General features: G+C 35.1%; 1 protein-coding gene across 1 annotated transcript; it reads left to right on the top strand.

Moving 5' to 3' along the window:
• Nucleotides 1-27,509, top strand: LOC104842076 (chromosome unknown open reading frame, human C14orf39; the record flags this gene model as incomplete). The annotated part of the gene is made up of 15 exons (XM_010584167.1): nucleotides 1-119; nucleotides 5,518-5,607; nucleotides 10,108-10,295; nucleotides 10,777-10,819; nucleotides 11,235-11,355; nucleotides 12,572-12,666; nucleotides 17,529-17,668; nucleotides 18,124-18,203; nucleotides 20,300-20,385; nucleotides 20,481-20,545; nucleotides 21,667-21,734; nucleotides 23,420-23,577; nucleotides 24,111-24,246; nucleotides 25,758-25,815; nucleotides 27,063-27,509. Coding segments are annotated over 15 exons (1,650 nt in total), but the record flags the coding sequence as incomplete, so codon positions are not given.

Below are 27,509 nucleotides of genomic sequence, written 5' to 3' on the forward strand. Positions count from 1 at the left end.
GTAAAAATCACAGAAAAAAAGAATGAAATTGCCAGGTTGCAGGAAAATATAAATAACAGCAATGATGCAATAGCTGATTTGCACAAGCAAAATGAGAGTAGTAAGAAGAGCTGTAATGCGTAAGTATAATATAGCCTGAACTTTTAGTTACAGATGGCATTAAGAAACTCAGTGATGAAGTAGTGTAAAAATATGTAAGTGTGTGTTCAGACAGGAGTGATGTTAAAGAAAACTTTAGTACTCTTCTGTTTTTTTCAAGCTGCAAATCATCAGGTACAAAAGTTGCAGTATTATCCACCCCTTGAAAAAGTAAATTATAGAAAAAAAGACTACATTTAAGTTTGTTTTAGTTTTTTATTAGAATCAATGGTTTTCAGAGATCACAGGTACTGTTTGCAGCATGCTAAATACTCAAGCAGTAAGGTAATAGAAACAGAATTTTTCTTTATTTGGATGCATGTGAGTTCTGTCAAATTTGAAAAGTATTAAGAACACTGTTCAAAAAAAGTTAACTTTTTTTTAACTAAAAAAAGTTAGTAACTATCAGTGATAATAAGTCTCTGTTATGTTCTTCTTTGTTTAATTCTGAATTTGGCTTCCTGAAATTGAAGCATCTGCCTACTCTTTGTTCACAATGTGTTTTGCATTACTTTTTGTTCTATATGTATTCTCTCCTAAGGTGTCTCATAACTGCCTCTACATAGTAGTTCTACTAGCAGATTTTGGTATAATTTTTACTGCAGACTGCAAAATTGTTCTAGGCACTCTGTTTTGATGAATGCAATGGGCTGCAGTTCATAGTTTTCTTCACAGAAATTTTTCTATCAGATTATTAGTGGAAGTTTTGAATGCAGATCACTTTTGAGTCTTAGTAATTAAAAGTTTCTCAAGCAAGAATTTGGCTACAAGGAGTTTTTTCATGGAATGTCTAATTTTTAAAAATTAAAATCTCAGGTGTTTGCAAGGGTAGCTGAAAAGGCAAATCTGTATTTGACAATACAGAGAGTTTGACCCGGATGATATAATCCTGTCTTTTCATTGCAGCGTTCATCTCTCCACAATCTGTCTAGTTCCTTGCCAGTTGAAGTGATTTGTTAGCAAATTCTATACGTTTCTTTTCCTTGCAATTCTATACCTAAAGATAAGTACTTGAATAAAAATGTCTATAACATATATTTGAAATATTTTTTTAGGATGTGAATAGAAAATGTGGGTGTTTTTAAGAATAAAAAGAGAAGTAAAGATAGCATCAGGGTCCTTTCCAGGTTTATTTTGAACTATCTGAAAACGGAAGAAAGAATGGAATCATTAGTGAATGAAGTGGGTGTAGTGGCTGGCTGTTTGAATCAACTGCCTCACCATACTGATTTGTAGCTTTACCATAAAAAGAGTTAGGAAAATATTTGACCTTGACAAGAAAACTCCACTTTTCCTTTACATTAAATTCTTGCCTCCGATGCAGTATAAAATGAACACTTCTGTAAGTTCCTGAAACTATTCACTATTTTCTTAGATATCTTTTGAAGTTGCAAATCTGTTTGCAAATCACAAACTGTTAAGAGATGCAAATAAAGAAATAAAAACTTAAGGGTAGAACTAAGGAACTGATCTAAATTATAATCATTGAATTCAATGGGTTTTGGCTCAGGTCCTACAAAAAATAATTAATGGCATTAGTGTAAAGAGACTGAAAATGAGAAGTGACTCATTAATGAATACATGTATTCATAGAAGGACAATGCTTGCAGAAGAGTAGAGACTCTGTGTCTTAAATTATTGAAAGTGTCATTTAACGACATACTGAAAACAGCGATAAACAAGCCCTAGCTATAAGATCAGACAATTAGAGCACTTACGTGGTAGAATCATCTTAAACTTCTAAAATTTATTCTAGTTGATACTCTATGTATACTGGACATGATTCTAATGTTGATTTTGTAAATCCAAGTATTGTTTTGGAGTCACAATCACCCTCATAGTCTATTAATTGCCAGTAATGCTCAACAGAGCTCTCAAAGAAACAACTTTTTGTCCGGATTACTAGACATTGTAAGTATATCGAAGCATGTTTTAAGACTTTGAACAAAATATGGGATTCTTATATTCAATAAGCCTACAGAAAAATGATATATGAGACAGATGTATTGGGATACTACTGTGTTTTCTGTCTACATAACAAAGAACTGAAGGCACAAAATTACCTAAATGAAATATCTATTTTTAGACAAGTGATGACATTTTTCTAATATTTAGTTTCTTGAATGATTCAAACTAGAAATGTTGATCCCAGAAGAATAAGAAATGATGAAATACTGCTGATGGAAGCTATTCCAATTTTGTTTCTCTTCTATTTTTTAAATTTGGGTTCAAGGATGGTGAGACTTCATGGAAATAAAAAAAGCCAGATGAACTCAGAATGTTGCTAATTTGGAAAATAAATTGTTGTCTTGTCCCACTAGCTAAATGACAGGATATTTTTATTGCTTTCAGATTAGTGTGAATAAAGATTTTTTTTTATACACTAGCTGATGAAAGGAAGGACAAATAAATGTGATAGCTACCAAGAACCTCTGTGAAACAGTGATGCATTTAGCAAACTAGTAGATGAGCTACTTGAGTCCTGTATACCTTGTTGTGTTTACAAAACAGTGTTCTTGTATTATGTGTTTTTTGACTGTCCGGAGAATAGATATGAACACAAAATATAATGCACAACAGGGTTTGTACTTTGATTAACAAAAGCTCTATGACTTTTTCATTGCTTGGGGTTTTTTTCCTCCAAAGAAAGGCATGGAGTTTTCTGAGTAAAAGAAGATCACAGTGTTTGTGTGCCAGTACATTTTTATATAAGTATCCAAGTATGTTGGTTTCTACTTTTTTAAAAATTTGACCCTTTAAAAATTCAGCTTTCTGCTGAATTTGCAGTAGATATGGTGAAGTAATATTTTGTAATTACATTTTCAGTCCTCAGTGGTGTCAAACAATTTGTACCAATAGTGCTGAATTTCCTGAATGGATGCTGCAATTTCTCATTCAGCTTTTTTGTTGACAAACTTTACTGCTGTTATAAATGTTGATTATATGTTGTGTTGTCTCACCCCCTGGAGTACGTTATCTTTTGTTCAAGGTTATTGGACTTCACTTCAGCAAATTAATTGTCAGGTCTTTGTTCTTTATTTCCTTGATGGAAATTGCATTAAGTTAGCTGTTACTGAAGCCTCTCTTTTATTCCACCTTTGGAGTGATTGTCCAAATGCACATTCATACTTTGTGTGATTGCATGCTACACTCTAGTTTTGAACCATAGGGCATACTGACATCCAAAAATGCCCTTTGCTTACCCTACTCATGAATATGCTGTGCAAAGTGAACCATATGTCCTCAGTTGCTCCCACCTGTCCAGTAATGAACTATTTGCTTTGTTCAATTGCAACCTTGTTCTGTATTGCTAAATCTCCCCTCCTCCTTGTTGGTGTAACTCTTTAAATGTAACTGTATCTCTGCTGTTCCAGATTCACTTAGTCTCTTCAGTCCTTATGGATTTTTCCTTCTTCTATTTCTTCAGTGTTTAGCTTTGATAGTATCTATGTACATGTTCCTACAATTGGGTTTTCTGCGTACATCCCCTAAGACAGATAGTTCCACTCAGACAAACATTGAAGGTGTTTGTATTGCCTTTGGGTAGCTTGTGTTCTGGACAAAAGCTGAATTCATAGGTCACTTTAAGCCCCGACTAGGGAGAGGGTGTGCTAATTTTTTCTGTAGAAGGTTCCTCTGGAGGGAGCATGTGATTTTTTTTTTCATTGGAAGTAGTATCTCTGTCCTACTGTAGCCCAGTCTATTCGGATGATTTGGCAGTCATCGGATTCTCAGCTCCCAGCATCTCAGAATTTGCCTGTTGACAACCTGTCATTACAGAGGTTATTCTCTCAGAATGAGCAGTGTGTTTGTCAGTAGCACATACGCTCAGTAGACTGAAGTAATTTTTCTGCTCTTTCCCTCACCTTACAACACTTTGGTGTCTGTTAAGTCTTATTAAGGCATTACTCAGTGTTTGGAGGCTCCATGCACCAGAGGTTTCTGAATTTGTTTCTTAACTTTAACTGAGCAACATCCTGGCCATTTGTTCAGTTACAACTTTCTCGGAAAATGTCTTTTCTGATAGCTGTCACCTCAGCTGGGAGGGTAGGGGACATCTAGGTGTGGATAGCTTATGCTCCTTACACCATCTTTTTTCAGGCAGGATGCTTTCTTTTTAAAGAAATAAATACCCATTGTATGCCTTTCCTAAAGATCACATCTGAATTTCACTTGAATCAGAAAGTTTATCTATCTGTTTTTCTAGAGTTCCCACATTCAAGGAAGAGGCATCTCTAATACCTGGATGTTGAGAAAGTACTATTAGTTTACTAGTCCTAAGTCCTTTATGTATTCCCTGAAGTTGCTGTGTTTTCAGTACAATCTACAGCATACTACTGTGAGAAAATCACTTTGGCGGGCTGCATCACAGCTCTTCTATTATAGGAGGCTCCTGAAATGAGAAGAACAACAAAAAATTGATTAGTTGTGTTTCAGGGCCATAGGGAAGCCCCATGAGAGGAGATCCTGGCTAAGCATTACAGAATGTGGACCCATCAGTTTGCTCTAGAGGAATCCAGTTATGAGCTGTGTATAAGCCACTCAGCACCTCTTGTCTGGAGACAGGTTTCTGGAATGGCTGCATTTAACAATGTAGACATACTATATAGCCAGATACCAACTGCATGAAATATGAAAATATATGTGGATGATGACTTAGAGGTAGAACAGAATCTTACTTGACAGCAACTGAAGCTCAGTTCTTGTCTGCCATTGATTTATTATTAACTGTTAGCTGGTGTGTTTTCCTGTAGGGGCAGAATTTGAGTTCAAATCAAGTCAGTAAGAGGTGGTATGTAGACCTGTGACTCCAAACTGCCAGGTCAGTGCTCCCAGTGTCTGGGCTATTGTACTGAAAGACAGCATCTCTTTCTGACTGTTTTCTGAGCAGGACTTGCTTAGCAAATGGAGGAAATTCTGAGTTTGTGGCTGCTGCTTGCATTTAGGTATGAGATAGGTGCTGGTGATACTGGTGAGAATGAAGCTGTGTACACCTCCAATGAGAAGATCGTACATATCTAAATGATTTACTGATGGCGCTGTTCTGAGTACCTAATACGTGGATTTAGATGCCTAATTGCCTAGCAGTAGTCTCCAAAAATTTGTGAAGATCACTTTATTTATTCCTTAAAAAGTGCTTTATAATCTTTGTTAATCTCATATGTATATTCTTGAATTTGCAGCTTTAAAATCTTAAGAAAATAATGTACACATGTAAAAGCTTTCTGTACTAAACCTGTTTATGTTTGACTTTCAAAACATTAAGTAAATTATTTGTTCCAGTAAGCTAGCTAAAGTAACTTGGTATCTTCATTTCTGAATGGCTTTTTATTAGGAAAGACCACTTATATGCTTTCTATTTTTTTACTTTCTCCACAGCTGGAAGCCCACCTATGTAATACTTAGCAAGCATGAAGAATATTTGAAAAATGAACTTGAAGTTTTAAAAGAAGATACAGAAAAAGAGAGGTATCTATGATCATGTGAGAGGAGGTTTCTAGCAGTAGTACTTACTAACTTGTCTAAACTGATCAACAAAGATAGTCTGTGTCAAAAAGTTGTTGTAAACTTTTCAGGATAATGTAAGTGACTGAGTAATTAAAAGAATTTTTGTCTACATTATTATGAGGTCATATGTTATTTTGTAGTTACCGATGAAATAGGATAAAATATGGCTTCTTCAGATTCAGTTGCTTCCCTTTTTTTCAGAACGTTGTTCAGTTCCCTACAATTTCAAGAAAAGCCCAAGAAATAAAGGCAATGAATGTTTCAGCTTTGGTAGAAATATGAAATATCAGAGCATATTTACAAAAGCATACATAAGTTTTATCTATGAACGATTTTTTTGCCATTATTATGACATGTCTTCATGTATACTGTGATTTCAGTAGTTTCAGATATTCAGGTTTGGGAAGACTTCTTTGAAAATACACAGGTTTTATGTTTTTTTTCAGAAGCATCATTTAACTGAACCTAAATTTTTAAATTCATATATGTACTAAGTAAGATAACAGTTAGAAGCATTCAGATAATTTTATGCTTTTCTTTATTTGTGCATATGAATTCCAATGATTACTAGAATATACAAATCAAGTTTCTTTATACTGCTGTATATTCTTCAAGATAACTACAAAGCATGCAAATTCAATATTAGATCCCGAAAAATAGGGTGAGTGGCTCAGGAAAGCCTGGTCTAAAACCATTTTAAGACCAGTTGTGGGTAAGATTCTAGTCAGTATTAGTTGCAAATTCAATTCTGTTCAGTAAGTGGCATTTCAGTTGTTTCCTCTTCATTAATTAGATTCTGCATTTTAAAGATACTATTAGTTGTGCAATGTAGCTGCCTACAGTCAATGGAATAAAGAACAGTCCCTGAAGATTTTCACTGAAATGTTCAAAAAGTGGTGTGCCAAGTTAATCCTATGAAGTTCTATTTAACACTCAGGTAAAACTGATCTTCATTTTAGAGAGGTTGCTCACCTTTATGGATCTGCTGGTGAAGGGGAAGAGGTTGGTTGGCCCTATGGTGAAAAAATCATGGCAGACCCATCTAGATATCTAAATACCAATTCAGAGGTGTAACTTTAGGTAATTTAAAATGTTGGCTTTGATTCTTTTGCAAGTGTTCTTTTTGCCAGTTGTCCAAGACAACAGAAATAGCATGCCTGATAGCCTTTAATTAACTCAGTAGCTTATCTTTCTTCTTCCTGTTCAGAGCTCTATATTTGGTGAAAAATAAGGCTAAATTGGCTTTCTGTGAGTATATGATTAAGCCATTTTGGCTTTCACTAATTTGAGCTGACAAGCCAAAGAAGCATTACTTTTAAATTGCTAGTTTCAATTCCAACATGAAAGTGTTTGATCTGTTTTCCTGAGCTTAATTATAAGACATCATGACTATAAATCATAAAATAAATTTAATTAATGTATTTTACAAAAGTGGTTTCTTGGATATAGTCTGTCTGTACTGAAGCATTTGATGATATATTAAAATCAGCAAGATGTGCTTTCTGCAAATTCTAAATATTTAAATTAGGAAGAAAACCAAGTACATTTAGAATTTTATGTGCTGAATGTGCTTTTTAGCCTGGCATTTGGGGACACTGAGGACATATTGGTTTAGATGGGAAGATGTTTTAAAAAGATGGGCAGATCAGTTTCTGTTTAATTAGGCACTTACTATGGAGGTTTGAAAAACATGCCACATTTTTTTGTTATTATTGGTTTCAAGAACATAGAAGAACGCTTATACGAACTGGAAGTTCATCCTGAAAATAAGCGATATGAAGAAGGAAAGAGGAATAAATAGCTATCCACATAATGTTCAGGGGTTTTGTGGATGCTGTCCTTTCCCCATTGTCATTAGATTAAATCTTTTTCTAATGACTTTAATGTGAACAGTGCTGAATTCTAAATAGCCTATGTTTAACAACATGAACTGGAGGATGTGAATTACTTACGAAAAATATTAAAAACAGTGACAATTTCTCAAGACTACTATACTGTACTGTACTGTACTCTACTAGGTCATAAATATTGATCTGTGGAAAATACATTTTGGGAAAAGAATATAAAGTTTGAGGATTATTTTCAGAAGCTTGAAATGTACCTGCTACAACACTTTACTGTACTTATTTATATTTTTAAAATTTATTTTTAATGCATTCTTAATTGTATATCAGCAAGTTTCTTTGTTGCTCAGTTATTGTTTGTAGCATCTATTAAATTAAATAGAACTGAGTATTTTCCATCTTTCATAATTGGGAAATTTTGTACAGTATACACAAATATTAAGTAAATCAAGAAACTTATATTCCCAAGACCACCCCTGAAGAAAAACAAATAGATTAATGTAATTTTCTACATGAAGTTTGGGAAGTGTCAGTTCCTTGGTTTCACAGTGTTGATCTACAATTTCTTTCCCCTAAACAGGTGTATTGAACTTCAGTCAATTTAACAGAAACTAGTGCCTGGACTGTAGTTTTATTTGAAAATTAAGATCTTACTTTTTTTTTTCCTGTGACTTTTGTTTTCCTTTTGTAGGAGCAGAAGGTTCTACTATTGAATTTGGACACAAATTTTTCTCTCTTCCATTGCCTGGGCTAGCCAGCGGGTAGCCAGGAGCGTCTGCCTTTCAGTCATGCTGCATTTAAACAATTAATGGCAGTTTGAGATAAAATGGAATACTGTATGCTTCACAAGTAGTGAGAGCTGTTCCTTAATGTAGGCTTTATTCATGGTGCAGGTAAACAACTGGGTCTCTGGCTTTAGTTGCTGTTATGCACCATTTGTTTCATAAAGGAATTTCTGGCTAATCTACAGGTGTACTAATAACTTAATATTTTAAAATTTGCCTCTCTGTTGTTCATATAACCTTTTCCTAGAGGATGACATTTCCTTCACCTTCTGTGGTTTTATATTGGCATATTCTAATATCAAGCAACTTTGTGTAATATTTCTTTCTCAGTTAAATGACTGTTCTGTGTTTGTGGTACATGCTGGGTGTCTGTAGCTGTGATATCTCTTTATAAATATGTGCCATCTGCATAACGCTCACCATCCAACTCTTCTGTATTTTGCATATGCCTAAATGTATCTTTTTTCAGGAATAAGAAGCATAGAATATCAACATTCAAAAAAAATGACATTTTAATTTCATTTGAAGTAGTTATTAAGCTTTTGCTTTCAAATGCAGAGAGAAAAATAGTTACTGGGCACTGGTTGTTATTATTCATAATTTTAAAAACTATCCATAGTTAACTCTTGTCTGTGTAGGAAATACAGACTTCCTGCAGGTCTATACTTAGATTACCTGTGACATTAAGAACCAGAACCAGTTCCTTGATGGCATTGTTAATTATTCAGCTTTCCCAAAAGATACTACTTTTGTACTGGAAATTACCTGTAATAGAAGTTATGCCTAGCAGCATTATAGATGTAATAAAAGACTCATCCCAATGAGATACTTGACTGTTTGATCTGTCATTAGCAAACTATCTGTTAAATTCTTTGCCTGAGTGAGAAAACCTGGGAAAAAAAGTCTTTTCCAATGTAGTCACTGTCATTGATTTAACACAAGCAGATGGCTGTTCTGTGCAACCGCACTTTTCTTTCTCTTCTTTCCAAATATATATTGATCAATTTTCAGGTTTATGTGATGAGTTACATCCTATTACTTCTTATGGTATTTATTTGTTTTTATAGTACAATTTTTTCAAAGGCTGATTTAAAGTTTTTAAAATGTCATGAACATTAATTGATGCTACCTACTATAATAATTTGTAGTTATGTACTCACATGATGTCAGTGAAATTATGTTAGTGTAACATTAATTCAGAGGGCAGTCCTGCAAGAAGCTGAGCATTCTGGCTCTTTGCCAGTTAAACATTTAAGTGTTTGCTTAACCTTAAGCATGAATAGTCTTATTGTTTTAGTGTGACTAATGTGTGTGTTTAAGGCTTCACCAAGTCAGACACAGATTACTCAGCATCTCCTTGGAGGCAGCTCTTAGTTCAGTGATGCATCAGGCTGCCCTAAATACGGGATGCTAGGCCGGTTCTCTTTTACTGTAAGTTTGATACAGCTCCACTGAAACCTGTGGAGTTGTGCCAATATACACAAACAGAGAATTTGGCCTGCACTGAGTTTCTTGATAATTACATAAGGAAAAAACATTTGTCATCTGCCAGGCTGCCTTTGAATATGGTATGGTCTACATTCCTTTCAGAACAATGAGGTATGACCATTTTTTGCATCATGAGTGTATTTGTTGTTACATACAGCATAGTCTTCCTCAAGAATAGCTAGAAGATAAAAAATAGAGCCAATTAGTGGCATATTAAATATAATTCAACTTTTTTCCAGGACAGCAGCAAGACTAATTGAGCTGATGCCATAAATTAATAGGGTTTTTTTCCATATAAACAATGGCTTCATGTGAAAAAAATTAAATTACGTGTATTTTTATAGGAAAATGTATCAGGATTACATAACCCAGTATAAAGAGATTTTGAAGCAACACCGTGAAAAATATGCAGAAACTGGTCTTGCACAGGAGTATTACAAAAAAAAGAAAGAACTTGAAGAAATCCGAAACAGAGTGTTGAAACAGTCTGAAAAATATAAACTGAAAGAAGATGCTTGCATGGATATTATGGGTACTACTACTATCGATGCTTTTACAGTAGAGCTTAGTGGTAGTGCACTGCACATTAAAAGTGCTGTATAGAAATCCTCTAATTAATTTTCCACACTTTCACTTAAGCTAATAAACAGGTCTTTTTGTTACACCATTTTTAGGAAAAGAATCTGTAGCAAGCTGGAACTTTGAACAAGAATTTAGAGTATGCATACTATTATTCCTTCCTCCAACACATGAATGTAAACTCTGTTTGTCATTGGGCTTCTTGGGGTAAAAAAAGCCTAAAATTACTTTAGAACTAGCCTCTCAAAATTTTAAATTTGTTTTTCATATATTTTTTAGTGCTGTTTTTAATGGCATTACTCTCTGTTATACTGCTATTTCTGTTATGTATACTAAGTAAAGATAAGTGCTTCTGATCTATTAAATTATCTTGTATTTGTAAAGAAAATTATATCTGTGAATTAATGATCTGAAATGAAATTTTATTTCTGCAGAGCCTGTTCCTTTTAAATCCCTAAATGACTGGGCTTTACAGATGTATCCTTGATTTGTAGTGTTTATGCAGTTGACAGGGAAGAAAGTTTATATTTGCCTTTTACAACTTTCTATTAGAAAGTATAGTAATTATTTATATATTTATGTTTAGAGTGGCAGCATTAGCATTTCTCTGTAAGAAAATTGAAGGTCAAATAATACTCTTCAGTTTAAATTTATGGGAACATTTTGAGGAAAGAGAATAGAATTTAACTTAATGACATATCCGTCAAAATGCTTCATTAAGGAGGAGAGGCCTAGTTGAAATCAGGTTTGAAGATTTGTCTAGGAAATGTAGACTTGTCAGAACTTTCTGCACCTCCAGCATTTCCGCTTATGGCATGGAGGGGTCAGGGATCTGATAGCATCCCTTGCTTGAAAAAAGTGATGTTGCAATCTATATTCCATAACATGAAAGTGCTTCTTCAAGGCAAAAAACACAGGAAATGTTAAAGCTTGCTGCAGTTGCTGTGCAAGAATCCATTGAACTACAAAAAGAAGCAGAGGAATTAGAAATGAAAATTAATTATTTAAAAAAGGTAACTGTATTTTAATTTTATTTCATATAAATACACTTTATATATGTAGTTATATATACCACCATTATATTTTCTGGAACATATAACAAGTAGTGTATTTTCAAGCACACAGACCAACGGGATAATTCCAGTATTAGTAATTATGTTTCTACAGCATCACATATGTTTTCTCAGAGAAGAGGGGTCCATGAATGTAAAGGCTTTTAAAGCTTGCTTTTTATTGACCTCATTTTATACCATAATTTCCATAAAGTCACTGTGTCATGGTGACTTCTGTGCTAGCTCAAGAGGGCCAGAGAATACACTTCAAAATGTAGCAGGGCCATTCCTTAGTGAGGCCCAGAGCTTGAGTATACAGCTTTCACAGGTCCTACTGGTTTTTAAGGTTTTGTTAATAAGAATGTGTTTAACTAAATATGCTTTACAATAAGAATCGTTTAATTCCACCCCCCACCCCCACCCCCCCCAAAATAAATGTGTGGGTAAATAATACTCGGAGGTAAAACTGGCCGATTTTAGGCAGGAGATCAGTATAGTTCCACTGAGTAGAAGCAGCACTGACTCCAAACTGATGGTCTTCCAAAAAAAGGACTTTGTCAGAACAGCATTTTGAACCACTCCTCTGGTAGGAAGTAAAAGGTCTCTCCTAAGCTTGAAATAGGCCAGTAGACCAATCTTGTAAAGATTTTGGTAAGTTTTTACACTATGGCATCTGGACACTTTTATGTGTCGGGATCAGATGATCAAGGACTCCATTTACTACTGTGTTAGCAGTGTCCACTTCAGCCTGCCTTATGCTGATAGAAGCATATTGTGTACAGGTGGTGTTTTCTATTTATATTTTGTGGTACTGTCTGACACTTATAGTTACAGATTGAATTTCCTGATGTTGTATGTGCTGTATAAACATACAGTAAGAAGGGATGTTGCGAATTTATTTATAACTATGAAGGAGACCATGTAAGGACCTCCTTGTCCTGAATAGATATGTAGAGCCTGTGCTTAAAAACTTCCATGTTTATTCCAGTTGTTACAGTTGGTCCAACAAAAAATAATTGCCTCTCTTTAACTTTGTTCTGCTTATTTCTTCAGACAGTCTTGGCTACAAAAACTCTACTACTGTGCACTGGTGTAGAAAACATTTAGAAAATATTTGCAACATATAGCTATAATTTTTCAATTTTATCCAATTTTTATTTGTTCTTTATCTTTTAAGACATTTGAAGAGACTACAGAAGATGAAAATAATCCCAAAGTGATTGAAGGAAAAAATCAGAAAAGTCTAGAGAAGCCAAAGGAGTTTAAAGAAAGGTACACTTAAAGATTATTTCTTTCCCTTGCTTTCATCCAGAGTACTATCTCAGCATTTACGCAAAGACCACAAAACACAAACTGTTGCTAAATAATGACTGGCAATCTTCTCTAACCCTGGTCATATGATTTAATTATGTAATTTTGAAAGTTTTTTATTTCTTGGGGTTAAGATGGTGGCAAATTGTGATTCTGGGAAACTAAATGTATCTGGAAATGTACTATTCAAAATTGTTTTGTAGAAACCTTTGCTCCTCACAGCTACTGCTGATAGATCTATGTGAATAGTTTTACAAGTTTTGAATACAACTACAGTGACTATGCAGTCAGAGGTAAAATACATTAACTCTAAATGCATACTTGTGGAAAAAGAGTCAGGGTTCCACATGTCATTTGCCTTCAGCTCTGAACTACTTAAGAAATTTAACTCTTAACTTAGTTCTTAAAAACAAGCATGAGTGAAAGTTTCATAGACAGGATTAATGGCTTAGTAAATTAGTCAGTGGTCATTTACAACTGTGACTCACTTTAATTTGACCTCAATTGCAATGATTGAAAATCACCATCAGGACTATCTTGCACTTAACTGGAGTCCTTGTGAATGTTGAAACATCACCCTCAGAGCTGACCCTTTTAGACCAAAATCCATTTTAGACTGAGAATATGTCCAAAAGACTTTGTCCAAGTGATTTTACATTATGGTGGGCTTGAAAAAGAAGATTTTTAAGGCTTTAAATAGGGATTTAGTGGACTATGTCTATAGAGATATGTCATTTTAATAATCCCTAAGATCCTTTCCACAGGGGCATTTTATGTCTTCAATATCTTCTTACAGACCTATGCATTATTCAGATGATTTTTTTTTTGTGGTTTAAGCCTTTACACCTGTTCTACCTTCTTATGTAAGCTTTTTGTAATTGGCAAGACCTCAGAAACATAGGGAAGCAAGAAATCCACTTAGTTTTAAGACTAGGTAAAAAGAGAGATGGGAAGCACTCCCTTTGAATTTTCAAAGAAACCCATGTATATTCAGTCTGCAGAAAGCAAAATGCCAATTAAGGACATATTATAAAAGGCAGAGACCTATGCTCTGCACATGGAGGCATAGGAAGCACTCAGGCTCCTCATGGAAAGAAATTCATAGGGTGCATTGCTAGACCTGCCATTTGCATGTTTACCTATGTGTCATGGAGTCTTCAGGTGTTTGTACCTTCACCTGAAGTTGTGTCTTGATTGCATACAAGTAGATCTTTTTGGTGCTCTTACTGAAGCAATAATTCCATGGCTTGCATAATGATTATAAGATGTTGTAAACACTTTACACTATCCTAACTCACACTGCCTTTTAACCTCCATGTATGCATTTACGTGATACAGCATATGGTATCAGACCATAACCTGATTATTAATTAATAAGTTTTTCCTAGAGTAAATTTTAAAGCTTATTTATGTCAAAGATATCCGTAACATAAAGGCTTGTAGAAAATGGCATAAAAATAGTTTTAAAAAAATCCCTATTTGGCATTAGTGTATTAAAAAAGAAGTCATCACTAGAAAGCATTCAAGTGTCTGATTAAGTAACTACTTATGTAAAAAACAGGTGTATTATGAATCTGTGATTATAAACACTGTGAAAAAAACAGAAACAGAAAATATGCTAAGATAATGAGACATATGAATGAAAACCTTTGCAGACTCAAGGTAACGTACAAAAATATAACAGCAAAATGTGGGTACCAAAGCCAGTAGTCTCTTGTGAGCTGTTCTGCAGTCACTACAAGGTTACTCTGAGCAAAGAGAACTTTTTGAAGAAAAAGGAGATATCTTCATCTTCTGCCACAAAAGAAGAAGAAAAAAAAGAGTTGTACTGTGAGTCTCCATGAACTGATGCAGACCAGTGTGAAGAGAAACCAGCAGCATCAAGGGAAAGAACTAAACAGAGCAATGAAAGCACTGAGCAGAACAATGTACAAATTAATACCCATGAAATGCTTTAGAAAGCTACAAGACAAGAAACCAGCTTGCAAGTTAATTAATAGGTGCTGATATATGTGTTCTCCTTTGGGTAGGAGGATGGCAGTGGTAACTGTTCTTTTAAAAGGCTTGGAAGATTTTAGTTTGAATCACTTATTGCTGGCCAGCTAGTCGTTGATCAGGCTGACTGCAAAACACAGATTCCTCTTCGTATACCAGCTCTTTTCTCTGATTAGTTGGCTTTCATAGTTCACCAGTTACACAGACAAGTATCATAGTTAAAATTTCCAAATCAAGAGTTCTCATCAATGACCAAATAGGACTCAACTCTTTTGAAGCCCTGGTCTTCATTTCTCAATTAGAGATTATATTTATTACATAGAAAGGCTGACATCTTGAACTGTGCTTTGGCATATATCATGTTCATTCTCTCTGCTTTTGTAAAATATTTGAGAGTACTTTAATTCCATTATTCTGTAATTCTGGTTTTTTTTTTCCCAATTTGATTATGTATTAATTCCACCTCTGAATACCTAAAATATCTTATGTTCCAAGTGAGAGATTTTTGCTAAAGCTTCTTGTAAAGGATATCCCATGGCAGATTATTGCAGTTCTTTCAGTATCTTTGCATTACAAGTGATTAGCTTGTATTGATCAAAAAAAAAACTTTGTAATATAATTCTTGGAAAAATTAGAAAGCTGTTTCTGGACTTCTAAATGTAAACATACATGAAGAGTCAACCCTTGTGCTGACCACAACCTCATAGGCAGTTATCAGTTACTAGTTATTATGGCAGCCAGTTATTAAAAGTCCTGCTTCCAAAAGGACTTGCTGGCATGTGCCTGATTAGAATACTGAACGTGGCTTCAGTAGAGAGTCCTGGTAAATACCACAGTAGGAAGTGTGATTCTTCTTATGTATAATCAAACACACTTAATTCCTATAGTGAAGATAAAGTCATATTAATCTTTGGGCTTCATTATGCTACAAAGAAGAAACTACTGCTAAGGAAATGAGATTTTATTTTGACTTAAGAATATCTAATTTTTTCTTTGCACTTTAGTAAAAAAAATGTTATCTATTTTGCAGTATGGATCCAGATAAAGATTTTTTTATCTACTCAGATGTCTGCAAACAATGAAGTAGAGAAAGGAGACAAATTATTTTTCTTGTTGTTACTGCAATTTGGACTATTTTGAGCTTCAGTATGCAGTTTGATTTTTCTTTCAATGCTTATTAATTATGTTAGAGAAGATGTGCGTGTTTTTTCAACTGTTTTTGGGGAAGGAAGGGAGCAGGTGTATTGCATACACATAGTTTAACTGCAGGCTCTTTTGGAAGGTTTTGTTACTTAAAAAATACATATCTTAAGAGCTTCTGAGTCCTCTTTGTAACTTTGCCATCAATACATTTTTCTGAATAGATATGCACTGTAAAAGAATGCTTCATTTCAGGGAGAGTGAATTTCTAGATATAAAGAGCTGTCTGCTACTCTCTACAGAAGCACATGGAAACTGACTCCAGGAACTTTTAAAAACACAATTTGGCATCCTAAGTTCTGTAAAAAAAATGGTTTATGGTGATCTGATTCATGACCTCAGCAGCAGCAGCAGCAGCAGCAGCAGCCGCCTTGTTCAATTCATTTTTGAATGATGATTGTGGTAAAGTGGCCAAATAAGCCATTTTGAACAAAGTGAAGCAGTTTTAGACAGGTTTCTGTGCTTTAGTTCTGTTTTTATTTCTCCTTGTTTTTGCGCTCTCTGCATCTGAATGTAAAGATACACCAGCCATATACACATCTTATTTCCTGTAGTACTCAATCGTGACAAAAGTAATAACTATAATTACTGTAACTGCAAGAAATACAGTTGGTTTTTTTTAATCCTTTATTATTCCTAGGTTTTTTGATTGATGTATTAGGTGGTATATGGTTTATATAGGTTGTTAGGGCTCAGTTCAGCATAGCACTAGGGGTATATGTAACTTTACAGGTGAAGATAGTCCTTTCTATCAGAGTTTTTTGATTGAGGTGCATTCCTGGTTTTATGTGATCACAGTTCTGCACGTATATTAGTTTAATGTGTTGTTACATCCATATATCTTAACCAGTGCTTCTAGCTGGATGTTTTTTAGTGCTAATTTTACTCCACACTACCTTACAAAGTGCATCCTACATTTAATCTTATTTTTATTTATGGAACATTTCAAGAAGAACAAAAAACTGACTCGATTCTTCATTTGTTTTGAATAACATTGTTTAGTCAGCTATAAACCAGATGTTTTAGCTAGAAGCACAGAGGCACTAAGCAGGAATGCCAGAGAGAAAAAAAATATAACTCATTATTTTAAAAAATGGTAAATGTTCCTGTGCCAAATAGCCATCTTACCCTTCATTGTTCTGCTAACCTTTGTCTTTCTACACTGTAAAAGGCTATTTACCCTACACAAATAATTACACCACAAGTGAAAACACTTGCTGCAGTTTTCTCTTTTGTGTACGTGTAGTGTGAGTATTCCAGACAATCTCAGAGAGAGAACAAGTGTTTTTTAGATGTGAAAATGTGATTTCAGAACTACAGTAATGAAGTACTTTAACTAAGGTGTAAAATGCCAAGCTACTAATACTTTTCTTTGATACTGACAAAATTTAAGTCAGCATTGTTCTTATGATTGGCTTATTACTACTTTATGTCTTCTTCTTTCAGTGGTATTCTCTGTCTGATATTATTTAAAGAAAACTTCAATTTTTTTCAGCTGCTGGGGCTGAAAGGGGTAGAACCTCCCTGGCAGTATGCATCTCCCTTGAAAACTCCACTTACCTGAAGCAGTTATATTTTATGATTTCCTTTCTTTTGCAATTGTTAACTTAATTTTTTTTTTTTTTTAGGATATTTCAAGAGAGCGAACATCCATCTTTGCTAAATGAGAAACATCAACTGTATAAACCATTACATGTCCCATGCATTCCTCAGAAATTAGTCCAGTCTGTACAGAGTATTAGATTCTCAATGCAACAAACAGAAACAGGTGCAGTGTGTTTAATGATCTTTCTGTGAGAATTTTGGATTATTTTTGTGTAAATGAATGGAAACCATGATAACAAATTTAGTGAGCTGCTCCTAATGTGATAGTTGAAGCCAGGCTTTCAATGGAAGTTGGGTACTTGTCTTTATGTTCTGAAAATCTTCTATGTCCAATTCCTCTCTTTTCTGTGCAATGAGTAAAGTAACATGACAGGTATACCTCATGCATAGTATCAAAAAAAATCTGAAACATACCTTTAGCACTGTTTGCATAAATACAGTAAATATTAACCAAGTATTTGCAGTAAATGGATTGATACTTTCATATTTTGTGATAATTTTCTTTTAGCTCTCTATTAACAGGAAAACCTGTAAGCTTTGCTTGCAAGTTCAGTTTAACAATGCCATGCTTTGGATACTTAATCCTATTAACAGTATTAAGTAATATTTGTAATTTAGGGAGAGAAGAAAGAGAAAAGCCTGTGGAACTTAAAGTGGCCACTAGCAGTTCCTCCAGCCTTGCAGAAAATTCATCACAGGTATGCAGCTCTCCCACTGGTAAAAACATGAGATTATGTAATCTGGTTTATGTGGTTGTTTAAATTTAAAACACTTCAAATATACCTAGTGCTCTTATATTTTACATAAAACTTGTTAACACTGCAACCAGTACGCTAATCTTGGTAATCTGCTATTACTTGGTAATCATAATAAAAATCTTTCTTTGGTGCCATTTCTAATTCAACTGAAAATATGTATGTTCTTACAAAGTGCAACTGGGAGTAGTTATAGTAAGCATTCTAATGCCAAACTTGAGGTGGACCATCTATCCAATTAATTTTGTATAATAGTTTTTTAAATTTAGAATAATCTTTGTAGATTCACTTGGCTGTATGTAGCAATTTTTTTTTAATTCCAAAGGACGAACATAATCTCCTATTACTTATTAATTGTCAGCCATCTACTCCATAATGAAGGGTTTCATAAAAGACTAAATGTGCAGGGTGCTATAGAGGACTGCCTACTGTTAACAGCTCAGTTCTGAGGCTTAACTAGAATCAAAAATCTGGGCTGAGAGGAATAAAACCACGAGAAGTATTGCTTTGTACATTTGAGGAGTCCACAACTACATTTTCCATCTCTCACCCATAAACAAATAGATCCTATGGCAGTTTTTTTGAAAAGGTGGAGTGTATTGCAGCCTAATATCTTAAATATAAAAACACAATAAACCAATCCAGAAACAAGTTGGAGGAACAACTTGCACAGTTAAGAAAACCAGTAATAAAATCTCATTAAGTGCAAGAACGTTCATAGGACCAGTAGATTGTTAAAGTATAAAAGGAGTACTCAGATAAGGTAAGGCCATAGGAGATAAAATAGGTTGTTTGCAACTGTGTTTGCTGTGCAGAAGCTCGGGGAAGTTTCTATACCAAAACCTTTCTTTATAAGGGACATCTCACTGGGTCTATTTAAAACCAAATTTTAATGAACAACAAAAATCATAAAGTAAAAAATTAACAGAACCAGTTGTGATTTTCTTAAGAATTTCAAGGGAACTGAAGGATGAAGTGAGTGAATCACTAAATGGTTTAGAGTGGAGCCTGTGGTAGAAGAAGAAGCCTTCATAAGATAAGGCAACTTGAAGGGCAATGGCTAGACTGAGTGGAACAAGACCAGGAGAAATTTCAAGCAATTCTGATTTGCGACTGGCTGAGGGAGTTGGACATGATGAGGATGATGGAAGGGCTGTTGTCAGGGTAATCCAGAGATGAAGATGAGAACCTGGGACCTAGGATTGCACTTAGAGAATAGTGGGAAGCAGTGAGTCAAGGTTAAGGGAACTTTAAGAAAGGGTGATGGCAACAAGGAAAAGAAGATGGAGTCTGAGGTAAAATAAAAAGATTGGAAGAAAGAAGGTTGCTGTGCTTCAGAAAAGGCGTGCTATAAACTACAGGAGTTGAGTGGCAGACAGAGCTGCATAACTAGCCCTTTTGTCCCCCACCCCGAATTGAATTAAATTTGATACTTTTTGCAAATTAAAACCAAACTAGAACTAGCAGCTCCCTGTGAAATAATGTGTTATCTGATGCTGAGGCATAGATTCCTAGGGCCATTCTGCCCTTAAGACATAAATACATGCTACATATAAGAGTTAGGGCTTCTGATCTGATGAAAATCTGTGAGGCAGGAGTATTTCCATGTTCTCTGCAGTTTTTCAATCCACAGAGGAGACGCTTACTGATGTGCATACTCACTTTGGCTTTGGTGGTGGAGACAGGCCTGGCTCCAGCCCTTTCTGTGTTGTCAGGCAGGAGCAATCTGGCTGCAGTAGTAGAAAACCTGGATAAAGTTTGTAAATTATGTTATGTTATTTGTGCAACAGAAAAGTTAATTATTCACATCTAGTTGTCAGTGCTGTGAATGAGACTTTATAAAAAATGATAGAAGTGGTTTTGGGTATCATGCTGTTAAAATGTAGGTAAAGCAAAGATAGGCAAAAAAGTTTTTGTCACCTGACCCCTAAAGAGTGGTTAAAAGAAGGGATTACCACAGTCTAAGGAGAAATCAGAGTGATATTGTTGAAATGACAATTTCATATGCTGCCTCATTTGAATTTTTTGCTATGTTTTAGATGGTTATTGACACTGCAGGGACTAATAACCCACAAATTGCCCAAGTTCCATCAATGGCAAGCTTACAAAACCAAATGCAGTTCAGGTAAGTTTTCTTTAATATGAAGTAGTTTTCATTCTTGAGATTGAGGTTTATGGAAATAATCCATATTTTGACAAACAGTAATTTTTGTCTTTTAGACTGGTAATTCCTCCAAAGCAGATGACTTCCAATCAACAGTTTGAGAGTGAAAATGCAGTAATAGGTACAGTACTGCTGTCATTTTTTTTGATAGGTTGTGCTGTTACTGTATGCTGGATCACATAATTATAATAGGGAAAATTCTAGGGGCTAAATTTTCATTCTGGTATTAAGTGGGCCACCATTTGTATTCCTTTTCCACCTTGATTATTTAGTTCAAACTTTGAGTATAGCAGACAGGCAGTGTCCTAATTTAATTGATTTAACTGCTCTGTAATGTGGGATTCATTCTGCATTGACCATTGCTAATGAAAGGAATCTTCCAGCATCTCTTGTAAATCCATGCTCTGGTCTCAAATTACTTGGGTAAAAAGAAATCCAGTCTGAAAATCTGCCCCGAAGGCACTAGAAAATGCAGAGAAAAGGATATAATAAACTCAGTAATTTAGGAATCTTGAAGCATCAGATTAAGATTATTAAAGATGAAAATTAACTTGAGAAATACATACAGAATGCTTACAGAAACAAAACAGGGTAGTTACAAATACACCTATAGTTTTTGAAAGTACAAGGCACTGAGTTTCAATTTAAATATTTTTTTTCTAATTATACTGCCAATTTAGATGCATGTAAAAAATTATAGTCTATTTTTTTTATAAATAGGATCCTAATCGTGTCCTGAAACACAGGATCTTAACCCACAGTGCCTGAAAGGCTGCCCAGTCTGAAGCTTAGAGCATGAAGTCTGATAACATTCTTCTCATTTCTCATCCTGGCTTTTGCCCAGTTCCTTAAGATACACTTCATTAGTGTCATATGGATGTGCTTTTTATATTGTTTCCACGTGGTTTCTATTGACTGGTATTGGCACTCTCAGAGGGCAATAGCTGGATTAGACAAACATAGCACCTCGGGGAACAATAGCTAGGTTTAAAGAACATACCAAACCATATGAAGCAGCCTGAGCACTGCTTTAACGGTAGGGAGTAAGCAGCAGAATGAGAGGTAACTATCATGGACATAGCCACAAAGTGGGTTATTATGAAAACTACAGTCAGAACACTTCCTTACCAATAGCAATGCCAAGTTAGTGAACCTTTCTCAAGGATTCTTTCCCACAATGTAATTTTTATTTATCCATTTAAAATGCTGTTATAATAAAAGCAGTGCTGTCTTTTTGTATAGCAAACCAAGAGGCCAAATGTGGTGATAAAGCAGAAGATGAGCCAAAGGATTCTTTGTATATACCTCAAGTAAGCAAAGCATTTCATATGTAATAAGTAATTATTTTATTTAGAATAGTCAAAGTATCTTGACATATTTTAATCTATTGGCAAGAGGTAAGTCCCAGAAATTGGCAAAGTGACTCATTATAAGGCACCCAACAGGTGAGAAGCCAATCAATGCCTTCTGATTACTAATATAGTGATCATTGCTCTTGATCATGTTAGTGTTCTGTGGGTTTTTATGCTACCTTAGCAGTAGGCTATTTAGGATGACTATCCTATGTACATGGTAGTTTTTGTATAAATTGGTGCATATAATTTTCTTCAGTGTGAGCTGATGAAATGTTTTAAAAAAAATGTTTCCATTTGAAACTTGTTTCTCCCACAGAACTATAGTAAATAGGCTCTGTGCTGGCTACAGCATTTGTATGGCTCCATTGGTACTGCTTTTACTAGCTGTGCCTGAATGTGAGATCAAGCTCACCGTGCCACAATATTCAAGCCAGTTGTGTGTACAGCTTGCATATACAAGTGATATGAAGATGTGGTTTAACACTGGCCAGCAGCTGAGCACCACACAGCCACTTGCTCACTTCCCCCCACAGTGGGATGGGGAAGAGAATCAGAAGGGTAAAAGTGCAAAAACTTGTGGGTTGAGATAAAGACAGTTTAATAGGCATAGCAAAAGCTGTGCACACTAGCAAAACAAAATAAGGAATTCATTCACTATATCTCATCTACAGGCAGTTGTTTAGCCATTTCCAGGAATGTAGGGCTTCATCCCATGTAAGGGTTACTTGGGAAGGTAGATTCCATAACTCCAAACATCCCTCCCTTCCTCCTTCTTCCCCGCACCTTTTATTGCTGAGCGTGACATCATATGGTGTGGAATACCCCTTTGGTCAGTTGAGATCAGCTGTCCCTGCTGTGTCCCCTCCCAATTTCTTGTGCACCTCTAACCTACGCACTGGCAGGGAGGGCAGCATGAGAAGCAGAAAAGGCCTTGACACCGTGTGAGCACTGTTCAGCAATAACCAAAACATCCCTGTGTTATCAACGCTGTTTTCATCACAAATCCAAAATATAGCACCATATAAGCTATGAACTCTCAGCCAAAACCAGTACACAAGATCGAGTTTAAGATACTTCTTATCTTCTGGTTGGCTCACTACAGGCTGATGCCTGCAGGCAACTGGTGGAGAAGAATGTCTTTAAAACAATATTGAGTCTGGTGGAAATTGCTCCACCAAATCCAGGAGCTACATTCTCATTTAGCATTTTCTGAGGAAGAGGAATTATCTCAGTCAACTGAAATACATTTTGATGGTGGTGTTCCTTTATTTCACTAGGGAGTATCAAGAGGATTCCAGTGTGACTTTAAACATTACGCTAAGAACTACTTTAGAGTGAAATAGTTCTTTTATTCAAAATCAGTGTTTTCAGTTCACGAGTTTCTTTATTTTTTAGATGAAAATTGTCACACATAGTTTCATTGACAAGGAGTCCATTTTAAATAAGATAAATTAAGGTTACAGTTTTAAGTATGGTAAATATGTCACTGTGAGCATTTAATTAAAATCCTTTCATTTTTCACGAGAATATAAATAACTAAGCATAAAACATATAATGAATATATTTATAGCTAAACGGACTAATGATATTTGGGGAAATTTTATATGCCACAAACATTATTGTATATTTCTTTTTAATAGGACATACACACATATTTTACGTCAAATGAAGATAATCCTGACACAGCAGAAGAAAGTGCGGAAGATTTTTTAAGAGCACCTGAAACACCTGAGTTTGTAGGAACACCTAACGCAAAGGGGAAGAAAACCCAGTTCCCTAAAACACCTTCATTTGACTTGTATGATATCAGCTTTTATTTTGATTTTGAGCAAAGTTGTATTGATGTTTATTGTAAGAGCATTTCTGCTGTTTTTGAAAGATACTATAGTAAGAGTTCTCTGGAAATCTCTTCTGAAAATATTCAATTTTTTCGCTGAGTTATGCTAGGTAATTTATTAGATTTTCTTCTTACAGTATCATTTCCACTTGAAGCTGTTTTGAAAGAGGGAAACTCTGCTTAGAAATATATGACACAGGTTCTTTGTAGCTCCTTTGCTAAAGCAGTTCCCTTTTCCTGCAGTAATATTTGTTACACCAATTTCTATCTTTAAACAGTTTTTCTGGTAAAAGAGTAAGCAATTGGTAAGAACACCACCTCACTTTCCTTTAAAGAGTTGTGTGACCTGTACTGTGTTGCAAGGAGCAATTATTGATAGAAGCTTTGGAAATCTAAAAAAGTGACAAAACAGAAAAAGAAAAAATAGAACAAAAAAGCCATCTATGCTACTTTTTAAAACTATTAATGTAGTTTCTTCCTTTCTGTCTTTACAGCACTCACAATTTAGGTTGTGAAGAAGGAACATCAAAATCTCCTGCTTTCTTTTCTCTCATGAACTTCTCCCAGAAGTCACCTGGCTTTAATTTATTTGATTCTTCTGTGTTTGGGGCAGAACATTCATCTGATGAGGTAAAAATGAGTACTTGAGAATATTAAACTTCCACAAAGCAAAATATGCTAAGAAAACAGCATTGACAGTGAATGAGGTTTTTCAGACTGGTTATCTTTGTAGCAAGTAATTGTTTTACTAGATTGCTTAATTTTACATTTGATATCCTTTGAAAATGCTTATCTCCTTTCCTGGTGATCCCCCTGTGATGACTTCTGATCAAGTATGAATCTTTCCAATATGGGCAAAATTGGATCTTGTGCAAATATACAGGTGACTAGATTCATAAGAAGGCTTCTGGTTCAGCGTTGCAATGCAAAACTTTAGGTAGCCTAACAGAATTCACAACTCGCATGCCTATCCTGTGTTGTTTTGTCTTGCTGAAGTGGGGAATCAGGTACTTACATCCCCCCCACCCCCTGTTTTTCACAAAATGCAGAACGCTGAGAAAAGGAAGAAAGGACTATCAGGAATATTGAAGAGCAAATATGGATTAGCTATACTTAAATGGTGGAGACAGATAAGCAACTAATTGGAACCCGGAGTGAAATCCAGGTGTTCCTTTTCCTTTGCAGGTTCCCTAACTACAGTGCTCTAGAGTAATTTTTACTCTCCTGGGCTAATAGGTAGATAATTGGGTATTCAGGATAGATGTGTGTCAGTGCATAGTGCAGTGATTAGGTATCACTGCTGGCAAAGTAGATTCAAACCACATTATGCAAATAAGGGATCTGAACCCAGGTATCTCCTATTTTAGTGGGTGTGCTCAGTCTTGAGGTTAATAGATAAAAGCTGAAGGAGGGAAGAGGGAAAACACTGTTTTATTTTGTGCTTGGCAAGATATGTGTTGTTGGTATCTCCTAGCATCAGCTGTGTGTAGGAGAGAATACACCAGTGAGTAGCTTGTGAATTGTTTAGGAATGAGGTAGGTATTAAGTCACCACCTAGTACTGTCAGAACCCATGTAATTTTGTGCCTGCTCAGTGGCAGAAACCAAGAATTTACTAGCCTATAGCAGTCATGTGTGATTCTCTGAAGTTAGATGGGAGTTTTGAAGGACTTAAGTATCTATTATAAATCTAGCGTAAGAACTCTTCTCAGGAGTGACAAGTGGTTATTCTGCTACTCTTTCTTGGCAACATCAGGTCCTACTCAGTAGGCAGTAATTATGCTGTTGCTTAGAGGTTTTCTAAAATGTCACAGAATTAAATAATTTTTAATCTTTTCCATTTAAAAAACAGCAGTAGACCAGATCAGATTTTGGTCTGTTCTCAATCTGATGTTTTTTCCAGAAGAATGGAGGGGGGTGTGTTTGCAGACATAGGTTTCATGGTATTTGCTTATTTCATCAAAGAGTTCATGTTGCAACTTTAGGGACTGATATATACATTTAAAAGCAGATTTTGTGAAGGCTGCTAACATTCACTGGAACAGTGTCTTACCAAAAGCAAATGACATTATTACATATCAGCATTAGAGCTTATCTTTTGTCTTTCTCATGTGTTAAATAAAATGGCTGTTTACATTTCAGACAGAGGAAAGTTACTCTGTGGGAAACTTGAACCCTCTGTCCCCACACAAAGATATTGGTAAGTCTGAAACTCAGAGATACTTGTGTATACCAGCTGTCTTCTACTTGTACTTGTGTGATTGACAAGCTCGTGATCCTGCTCCACAAGGCAGCTTTGGTTGTCTAAAAGGATGTTCAGTTTTGATATTATAGTTCAGTGGTTTATTGTGTTCATTTGTGTTTTGACTAGCTTAAATCTTTCCCTGCATGTTTGGCTTCAAATGTATGAGACGTCATGAAAAAAGAGGTATGAGAAAGAAAGAAATAGGGATAGTGTTAGGTGGGTTTGAAGCAAACTGAGAGGAGCTGCAAAGGAGAAGAAAAATTCAAGTGTCAAAGCTTTTTCACTGATAAAAGGAACAGTTCTTTTAATGCAAAAAGCTATAGTACTTGGTAAATACTACTTTTTAAATTAAGGCTACCGGCTTAGTGTTGGAAAGAGTACATCCATTGGGTTTTTTCCTCCCTCAACTAAAATGAAAATAAAGTTTCCATTTCATTGAAGAAATCTTGATAGTAAACCGACTTCCATCAGTTTAAACCATTGGAGGTACACAATGTAAAAATAGCACAAGTGAGAGAGAGGAGAATCAGACTTACAGTATCTGCCACTCATAGTAAGTGAGCCACACACATTTACACATTCTGATGTGAAATCCTGGCTTTACTGAAATGAAAGGCCAATTTTTTGTGATATGAATAAGATGAAAGCTTACTCTTGATCACATGCTTCTCTGAAGGGAACTACTCTTTTTTTTTTTGAGGTGCTGCGAGTGCAAAGCTACTTTTTTGAATAATAATGGATGAATATAAGGTTGTATGCTTATGTAACTGTTGTAGAGAAAAGTGTGTGAATTTTGTGTTACTAAATAGAAATTTCAGGTGTTTTTCTCTCTGTAGCTTTGTTTCTCCAGTATCTCAAAGATTGATTGCATTGTTCTCTAGAGAAGAAAGAATCTGCAAAAATGTATCAGTTTACAAAGATCTCCTCAGTTGCTTAGTATTCAAAACGTTTCACCCAGTATATCATGCAGAAGTGTTTTGTTGTTCTAAATCATTCAAGTACTTCACACTTCATTCTATGTAGATTCTAATAATGCCATCCTAGAAGTACCGTTTCTAGTGCAGAAATAAACACACAACTGTACGCTGACATTCAGCAGGATGTTGGGAGTATAGTATTATTAAAGAAGCATATTATGCTGAGTGCAGTATTCTTTCAGTAAGATTTAATCTAATAATTAATATAATATGTATTCCACATAGGAAGCTTATTTGGGAAATCAGAAAGTGAGGATGCATTTGCCTTTCCCTTCCCCTCGGAATCGACTTCTCATGCATTTGAAGATGGAAAAGATGACTTTAATTTTCCATTTGCATTTGGACAGGATCAGAGATCATCACGCTCTCCTTCTGTGAAAGGTTTTCATTCTTCCTTACAAAATACAAAGCCATTTACATTCTTTTGAATACCTTTGACATCCTTTTAAATTCTTTTCCTACTTAGCCTTGACAAATGTTTTCAGTTTCTTAAGTTAAAGTACAAAGCATTTCATCTTCTCCTTTCATTTCATGTAAGAATACATTATTGCAATTGCTGCAAGAGCATGTGTATGTTCATCAGGCACACATGCTTTGAGATGCAGCTTTTATTTTTCTTATTCATTTTCTAGATATGTTGTTTTCATAAAATATTATGATACACTCTCACTA

Source organism: Haliaeetus leucocephalus, unplaced genomic scaffold, assembly GCF_000737465.1.
Source record: "Haliaeetus leucocephalus isolate CR32 unplaced genomic scaffold, Haliaeetus_leucocephalus-4.0 Scaffold944, whole genome shotgun sequence".
In the NCBI taxonomy this organism is placed as follows: Eukaryota; Metazoa; Chordata; class Aves; order Accipitriformes; family Accipitridae; genus Haliaeetus; species Haliaeetus leucocephalus.